The sequence below is a fragment of the Arachis hypogaea genome, chromosome 14, assembly GCF_003086295.3.
Source record: "Arachis hypogaea cultivar Tifrunner chromosome 14, arahy.Tifrunner.gnm2.J5K5, whole genome shotgun sequence".
Lineage (NCBI taxonomy): Eukaryota > Viridiplantae > Streptophyta > Magnoliopsida > Fabales > Fabaceae > Arachis > Arachis hypogaea.
In genome coordinates, this window is record NC_092049.1 from 136,146,121 (window position 1) to 136,155,516 (window position 9,396).

General features: G+C 40.3%; 3 protein-coding genes across 3 annotated transcripts; all 3 read left to right on the forward strand.

Annotated features, from left to right (window-relative positions):
* The first annotated feature begins 4,318 nt into the window (after positions 1–4,318).
* Positions 4,319–5,562, forward strand: LOC114925240 (uncharacterized). The gene is made up of 3 exons (XM_029292539.1): positions 4,319–4,482; positions 4,596–4,805; positions 4,905–5,562. Exons 1-3 carry the CDS (start codon positions 4,319–4,321, stop codon positions 5,560–5,562), a joined length of 1,032 nt encoding a protein of 343 aa, XP_029148372.1.
* Positions 5,563–5,567: 5 nt separating this feature from the next.
* On the forward strand, positions 5,568–6,080 carry LOC112743302 (uncharacterized). The gene has a single exon (XM_025792519.1). The coding sequence runs from the start codon at positions 5,568–5,570 to the stop codon at positions 6,078–6,080; it is 513 nt and encodes a 170-aa protein (XP_025648304.1).
* Positions 6,081–7,961: 1,881 nt separating this feature from the next.
* On the forward strand, positions 7,962–9,182 carry LOC140178764 (protein MAIN-LIKE 1-like). Its single transcript, XM_072216009.1, has 3 exons — positions 7,962–8,042; positions 8,262–8,285; positions 8,505–9,182. The coding sequence occupies exons 1-3, from the start codon at positions 7,962–7,964 to the stop codon at positions 9,180–9,182; spliced, it is 783 nt and encodes a 260-aa protein (XP_072072110.1).
* Positions 9,183–9,396: the final 214 nt, after the last annotated feature.

Below are 9,396 nucleotides of genomic sequence, written 5' to 3' on the forward strand. Positions count from 1 at the left end.
ATTGTAGAATGAAATTAAAAATAAAGTTTAACTAAACTAAATATTAAAGAATTTCAATACATTAGAGACAAAAGATATAATCTATACTTTATTGTATATGTATTTTTTTTTTTTTCACAAGTTCATGTATTAGTCATTTTACTAATATTTCATAATGAGTAAAAATCTCTATTTATAAAAAAATAACTTTAAAATTTACTCCAAACATTAAAAACAAAAATAATATTTTATTCTTTGACAAATTATTGACCTGGTCCCATTCATATTTAGGCTCATTTTTTTTATATGGAACAAAGCTTGGTGTTGTTCAATGTAATGGATGCATGAACAAATTTTTTCCTGCTATGGTGTCAGGTGTAAAAGGTTACCTGCGTTTTACTTTTGGCCTGTTTTTGTTTTTTGTTTTTTTGTTCAGGAAAGGGAACAAACGTGGGCTGCGTTTTGCTTTCTGAAGGCTTTTCAAATTCTTTTTTTATTTGTTTCAACCCAAACGCGGCCTGCGTTTTGTGATGGGTTAAAATTTTTTTTTCGTAATAACAAAACGCAGATTACGTTTTGTGCTGAGTGTTAGCTTTTTTTGGGGGAAACGCAAAACGTAGGCTGCGTTTTTCGCGTTGTCAGATTATTTTTTTGAAAAATGAAAAACGCAGGTTGCGTTTGTTGAGAAAAAATATTTTAATGAAGAGACCTGCCTATAAATACGAAGCACTCCTCACCCAAATTAAACGGCCTCACTCCTATTTTACTCATCATACTCTTCTTTCGAATACATATGTTGTAGTTCTTAGTTTTTTTGGCAGTTAGGTGTGTCAAAAAAATTGGAGTAGGTGAGGTTGAAGTTATGGAAAATATTGCAAATTTGCGAGTATATTATAACGGTGAAGTTATACCAAACACACATGAAGGAGTGACTTTTGTTTGTGAATGTCCGTTGTCATTTCCTATTCCATGTACCATGAGGTTTGTCGAGTTACAAAATGGGCTTTGTAATAACATTCAAAGCCACATTTTGAAAAGGGTAAGCAACCTTTTATACAGAAGTCCTGTGCAAGTATTTGGTGGGCTAATACAGTTTCAGTTAATGCCCATCACTGACATCGTCAGTATGCAGCAGATGTTCTGTATTTATCAACAAACCCGATTTCACGTGCCGATGATAGAGTTGTACGTTGAGTTTGAATAGCAGTCAGGGTCGGTGCAGTCGGCGAGGAGGTCAATGTTGATGAGCTTGTGGATATAGATTGGGAAGAAGATAATAATGACAGTGAAGAGGAGTTCGAAGCTAACTATGAAGTCGATAATGAAAACGATAATGGAGACTTGGCAGGCAATCCGGAGGTACAAAATGAAGCGAATGCGATTGTAAGCCAGCACCCGTTTGGTGTTCCGTCTTTTATGCGGACTCTAGATCTCGAAGCCATGCATGACCCGAAATTTCCTGAGTATGCGAATACGTATATGTTATGATTATTAACTCAAGTTTCCTACATTGTTTATTTTATTTGCCTTGTCTGACTGATGGTGATGCGCATGTCGTAGGTGAAGGCAACGCTGCGGGGCCTGGTGGTAGCTGCTGCATCCCGAACTGTCGTCTGACCCGGTCTGTCGGGTGCCATTCTATGCACTCGAATGACACTAGAGGCGACTGGATAGATCACATAACCATATGGGGAGCGAGGACATCCAGAATTTCCACTCCCATATATGGCCGCCATATAAACTGTACAATAGTTACCAAGAGGCCGATTAGAAAAACTATTATTCTGAATAAAAATATTGGACATTAATGGTACAACTTACGTCGTCAACTCCCATGTCGTCGAGTCCTCACTTAAAATGCGTAGTAGGCCGCCGTATATATCTCATATGTTGGTGCCAATGACTCCACCTAACGAAAATAGAATAACAATATTAATAAGAAGAACAAAATAATAATAATAATAACAATAACAATAACAATAACGATAAAAGCCAATACCGTTGCACTAGTGGAATACCAATATCGCCGAGTTGATCGCGGGGTATAGGTGCCAGGAACGGCATACGCTCCCACGCCCAAACAAAAAGCAGTATCAGTGGGCCATCCATTTCCTTGCAGTTGTATCGTGAGACACGACACAACGATCTGTATAGGTGTGCCAGACTGGCTGCCCCCCAACTATACCCTGAAATCCGGTGGAAATTCCGAAGTAGCGGTAGAAACTTCGAGTTCAGTGAAACAGTCGACTTATTCGGAAACACAATTGTTCCGAGCACGCAGAAAATGTGCACCCGGACGTACCGCTCGAGAGACTCCTGAGTATCACACGGCTCGATGTCTCTGCACCGTCGGACCCAAGCAATATTAACCTTCCTGAACACGTGATCGTCCGGACCGGGCTCCCGACCAAAACACGCAATGCAGTTCTCCACCAAAAACTGGTGGCTGCTATCTGATCTACCTGTAACGGCCTCTCCATTAATCGGGAGACCAAGAATATAGCTCACATCTTCCAGCTTCACCATCACTTCACCGACCGGAAGATGAAATGTATGAGTTTTCGGCCTCCAGCGTTCCACCAAAGCACTCAGTAGTGCAGAATGACCTCTCATTTCGACTATTCGCGAAATGTGTTGAAACCCAGTCAATGCCAATGTCGCTGCAGCTACCTCGTTAAAGGTATCTGGCAGATCCAATTTTCTGGGCAACAAATTTCTGATAGCCTGCAAAAAAAAATAATTATTAAATTCTAAATAATATCGGTTAATAATTTGTTCAAAAAAAATTAACAACAACAACTAAACATTATTATTATTATTATCTTAAAACATAATAATAAATTATTAAAAATTAATAAATATTTGTCTATTATTTATTAAACAATATTATTAATTATTAAAAACTAATAATAACTTATTCTCACTATCATAACCAGTATTATAAAATAATCATAATAATACTCTAATTATAATAATAATTACTCAAATATAACAATAATAACAATAATAATAATAACCATTTATTATATTATCTATAACCTAAACGATTTGTTATTAACATACAGTATTAATTATTATTACAAAATATTACTAAAGTATTAAACATAATAATTTTTTTAATTAAACATTATTAAAAAAATCGTTTACTGGTAACAGTATGATTATTATTATTATTATCATAAAAAATAATAATAAATCCCTAAAAAATAATAATAAATTATTACACATTATTGTTATTAAAAATTAAGGCAATTTACATAAATAAAATGATTGAAGGAAACCTTTACGTAAATATATTGGCAAATTTCAGACACAAATGCAACAAACGCAATTATATATAATCCGCTACACCCTCTAGCGGAACCCAAATGCACGTAATTCGCTACACCCTGTCGCGGATTACGTTGAGGACTTGAATACTCATAAACCGCTACACCCTCTAGCAGATTATGAAGAGTGTGGAAGCTTGGGAACATGCCTATATATACCTAGCAAGTTGTGTAGAGTGTCATTTTTTCACTCATTCATAACTTGAGGAATGGAGAGTGAAGAGAACTTTTTGGTGTTAGTGCACTCTTCTGGAAAAATAAAAAAGAGTAAGAGGCACGGTGTGAAGTTTACGGATAGAAAACCACTGAGTGTTTTCATCAGGTCATCTGATACACTGTTGGATCTGAAGAGCAGTATATTGCAAAAGTTGGGCGCAGGTGGCACAAAGTGGGTGAAGAAGCTGTTCTATAAGATTTCTATTGCGGTTGTGTCAACCGGCGTGCAATATGAAACATTCGTGTTACGATCAGATGAATATATGCAGGTGTTGTTTCATTGTCGTCGGAATTTTCCGGAAGTAAGGATATACGAGTTGTTTGTGAAGTTGGAACATGGGATCGATAGTTCTGGGGAATCCACGCCAAACCCTCAGTCCACCACGATCGCGGGTGCCTCCACCTCGATGCCAGTCGTTGCACTTGAGTGTTTGTTGGAGTATCGGCTAGCTGGTCTAGTTGGAGTATTCACCTCAACTCATCCATCTCCAGATGTAGGACGTGATGGGGAACCGAATCGGGTGGAAAATGTGATGCTAGAGGATGATTCCGACGAAGAGCCTGCTGACATTAGAGGGGATAGCGATGATGAAATTCTGACAAACCCAGCACCATGTCAACCACCATCAAGTGCCGGCACACATAGGCAACCTGTACATTATTCTACCCTGGACCTGGAAGCCATCGGCCAACCGATGGAGTCAGCACCAACCTTTGGGGGTCAAGGGTTGTACAAGGGAAATTCTGTAGCTGAATTTTAAGTTGGCCAATCTTTCCACAGTAAGGAGGAAGCTATGCTTACTGTAAAGGATTACAGCATTCGGCGCGGTGTTGAGTACAGAGTGATGGAGTCGAATCATCTTAAGTACCATGAGAGATGCAAGGAGTTTGAGAAGGGTTGCACGTGGATGACTCGCGTCAGCCTTCGAGCACGGAAGGGAACCTGGGAGGTTCGACGGTACAACGGACCACATACATGCTTGGCTACATTGATATCAAGCAACCACGGACAACTTGATTATCACGTGATCTATGCGAAGATCTTTCCTCTGGTTTGAGCCAATGCGGCAGTATCGATAAAGGTGTTGCAAGAAGCTACCGAAGGAACGTACGGGTTCAAGCCAACTTACAGGAAGACGTGATTGGCGAAACAGAAGGCGGTAGCACAGATATACGGGGACTGGGAAGAGTCCTACGCCAAGCTACCTCGTTGGATCCTTGGTGTGCAGTCTACCATGGAGGGGATGGTTTTCTTGTTGAAGACGTCTCTGGTTCGAGTCGGTGATGATGTCGATGACTCAACCGGGGCTATTTTCATCGTCTTTTCTGGATGTTTCCTCCTTGTGTTGAAGCTTTCTAACACTGCAAGCCATTGGTCAGCATAGACGATACTCATCTGTATGGCAAGTATAGAGGGACTTTGCTTCTGGCCATCGCTCAAGATGAAAACTCCAACATCTTGCCTATTGCTTTCAGTCTCGTGGAGGGAGAAAATGCCGAGTCGTGGTCTTTCTTCCTGACCAACCTGCGCCAACATGTGACTCCGCAACAGGGGATACTGGTCATCTCAGATAGGTACAACGGCATCAAGGCTGCACTAGAGAACCCTAACAGTGGGTGGTTACCCCCGCATACATACCGAGCATTTTGTATTCGGCATGTTGCAGCTAACTTCGCACTCAGTTTCAAGGGCACGGATGCAAAGAGTTTGCTTGTGAACGCGGCTTATGTGAAGACTGAGGTAGAGTTTCACTATTGGTTTGATATAATGCGGACTGAGAATCCAGCAATGTGTGATTGGACGAACAAAATAGAATATGATAAGTGGACTCAGCACCAGGATGGTGGCAGACGATTCGGTCACATGACGACCAATATATCTGAGTGTGTTAATTTTGTCCTGAAGGGTACATGGAATCTTCCGGTTACCGCCCTTGTGAAGTCCACATACGGTCGGCTAGCAGAGTTGTTTGTGATTCGTGGTCAGACGGCAGAGGCTCAATTGGCCAGGGTGCCAAGTTCTGCCAGTCTTTTATGAAGGAGATGGGGCGCAACTTGAAAGACTCCAGGTGCTTCACTGTCACCCTATTCGATAGACACCAGTCTGAGTACACCATTGTCGAGACGACACCGACTGGGAGCTTTTCACTTGGGACGTACCGAGTTTCCCTTCAGGATCGTACATGCGACTGTGGATACTTTCAGGCTCTCCATTATCCATGTTGCCATGCGATTGCATGTTGTTCCCAGTCACGGCTTGACTGGTCTATCTATGTCGACGAGGTCTACACCATGCAAAAGGTGTTCAGGGTGTACCAGATGGATTTTGTGCCGCCAATACCAGAGGGACTTTGGCCACCTTATGACGTTTCGACCGTTATTCCGGACCCTAGCTTGAGGCGTTGTCGTGATGAGCGATCGAGGTCTACCAGAATCCAGAAAAATATGGATGAGGCCGACCCTAACCGACCAAAGCGATGCGGGCTCTGCAGACAGCCTGGGCACACGCGTAGATCTTGCCCCCAGAGAGGCTCCACCGTTGCTGGTAGTTCGTAGGACTTCTAGTCTTTGTGCTTCTAGTTTTTTTAATTTTATTTTCTCATGTAGAAATTTACGTTTTTGGATGTTAGTGATAGTGCCTTTGGTGTGTTAGTGTTAGTGTTGGTTTCGACCTATTTGTATGACTTATGACATTTTTATTTCCTTTAACTATTAATCGTTGTATGACTATTATATTTGTATGACTTATGTAGTAATTTAATATGTGTTAGTGTTAATGCCTGATGCCTATTATATTTCTACGGCTTATTGTTTATGAAGACTGTATTTGTATAACCTCGTACATAAACATCATGAGTTGTTACTATTAGACTGGCATTGATAGGCATGTCTCCAAGTTTTCACACTCTTCATAATCCGCTAGAGGGTGTAGCGGAATAGGATTCATCACCATATGATCATAAACCGCTACATGGTATAGCGGTTTATGAGTATTAAAGTCCTCAACGTAATCTGCGACAAGATGTAGCGAATTACGTGCATTTGGGTTCCGCTAGAGGGTGTAGCGGATTATATATAATTGCGTTTGTTGCATTTGCGTCTGAAATTTGCCAATGTTGTATTTGCGTAAAGGTTTCCATCAATAATTTTATTTATGTAAATTGCCCTAAAAATTATTAATAAATTATTCTCATTAACATACCTACTATTATAATAATAATAATAATAATAATAATAATAATAACAACAACAACAACAACGTCACTAACAATACAGAGTTTAATTTGCCTATTAATAACAATAATAATATAATAACAGTATTAAAAAAATTAAACCGTAATGAGAAATAAATAACAACATAATATTGGTAATAATAATATTAATAATCCCAATACTACTAATTACAACAGAAATAAATAAAATTTGAATAAATATATATATTTATTATTAAATATTAAAAAAAATTACTTACAAATTGAGGATGATCCAAATACTCAATAATATGATCTTCTGGTTTGGTATAGTCACGCACCATTTTTTTTCCCTATCCCGTGCAATTGTTCTTCTTTAGCAAGCTCTTTCACACTCAACTCTTGCTTCCTCACTCTCCTTCAACTATTTCTCACTTCTCACTTTGCAGTAACTAGTTTTTAACTTTGCTTCCCTTCCAATCTGCGTTTTTCACTTATAAGGACCAAGCTGAACACCCTTCGAGTACACGTGGTACGCATGCATCTAGGGAACCTGCAAAACGCAACCTGCATTTGGCTCTGCTACGCTGGCAAACGCATCCTGCGTTTTGCGCTGTTCCAAGTTGGTCAACACCTACTCCTGTCGGCATGCAGGGCATGTTTTGCTTGCTGGTTCCCTTCCCTCACCAATCGCAGCCTGCGTTTTGCAGGGCCTGCATTTTTCTGATTCCAATGCCTGCAAAATGTTACCTGCGTTTTGCAGGTTTCTGATCAACGCAGGTCCACATTTGTGGACAACACACCATACATCCATATACAGGTTTTTCACCAATCTTTTATCCATAACCAAATTAATTTCTGTCATATTTACATTGACAACGATTATTTATTTATTTATTTTGGTTAAATTTGACGACGACTTTATTATTGAGAAACACAGCTTAGAGGGTGGCTGCTGCTGCGGCCATGACGGGGATTTTTTTTTATAAATAAAATAAATGTAATATTTACGAAAATAAATAGTTTTTAGAGAAATTACCGAAATAAATTTCCCTACCATATCTCGTTTATAGTGTAAACGAGGTGGCATTGCACGTATTTCGTTTACACTGTAAACGAGATATGGCCAGTACACTCCTATATATAAAAGTCGTTTACAGCTGACTTCCGGGCCCCAGTTTCACTTTCTCGACATCTTTATCCTCTCTTTTAACCCCCTCTAACTATACCTTTGACCCGAGCGGTGATGGCACGCCAAGTGGAAAATGACTGGGACATAAACAGGCTGAATGAGACGACACATTACGCCGAGGCGGCCGACTTCGAGGTTAGTTTCGTTATGGTTGTTAAATTTAATGATTTTGGCATTGTTAGGGTAGTCATGTAGATCTGGAACATTGGTATATGAGTTAGGAGTTAGGTCTGTATACTTAATTTAGAACTCTATCTGCTTGTGCTAGGTTCGTATGACATAAATGTTATCAGTTTGGAACTCTGTTATTCCCGTGCTATGTTGTTAGTGTTTATAAATATAATGTCGTTATAGTATAACACTGTTTATGTTATTAAGGTTTTCTATTTTTGTTTTAAAAGAAATTTAGGACTTTATTTTGTTGTATTATGTTATTTAATTTGTAGTAAAATTAATAATAAAAATAATTGATCTTAAGACTTTTGGGAGATAAATATTATAGAAGGTAAAATTAAATTTTTTAATTGTTAAAAAAAATTTATAAGTTATAATTGATTGTATATTATTTAAATATTATTTTTGTTTGTCATTAATCAGAGGCCTCGCCTCCTACTGCCCCAGCGAATGAGCCATACTTTACCTCCACCGGACGCCATCGTCCCGTATTTTGTCGAGGCCGGATTCGGTGACACCGTGCCACTCAAGGATTTTACTTTTGACAACTCCTTGATTTCGGCACTGGTGGAGCGATGGCGTCCAGAGACGCACACGTTTCATCTCCCGTGGGGTGAGGTTAGTATCATCCTGCAGGACGTGGCATACCACCTGGGCCTACACGCCCACGGTAACCCCGTGGGGTGCCTCCATGACATTGGTAGGTGGTACGGTACGGAGACGTGGGCGTTGGTGGAGCAGCTGCTCGGCACCAGGCCTCCCGTGGCAGCACAACAGGCGGCTCAGAGGAAGGAGTCATTCACGCTAAAGCTTGTGTGGCTACGGGATCGTGTTCGCCAGATGCCCCAGACAGACGATCCCGAGACCCTCCGACAGTACGCCAGGTGTTATATCATGTTACTGATCGAAGGGTATCTGATGACCGACAAGTTCAACAATCTGGTGCACCTTCGTTGGCTACCACTGCTCCGAGACTTTACGAAGTGTAGAGCATTTTCGTGGGGCTCGGCTGTGCTGGCCTGGACGTATCAGTCCCTATCTTTGACGGCTCAGTGGGTCATCACGGGCATCACTGGCTGCACTCCGTTGTTGATGTTCTAGATCTATCAGAGATTCCCCCAGTGGTGTCCACCAGATAGAGGCGTCTACCAGTACCTGCTAGCTGCGAGGTGAGAAATATCTTTGTATCTATTTGAGTTAAATAATTTTGTCAGAACTTTTGGTATGTTACTTAACGAACCGTATATGCTCGGCTTCGATGTGTTAGGTTGATTGGATTACCACAATAGAGCAGGGATTAGCATGAGGCTAGGGT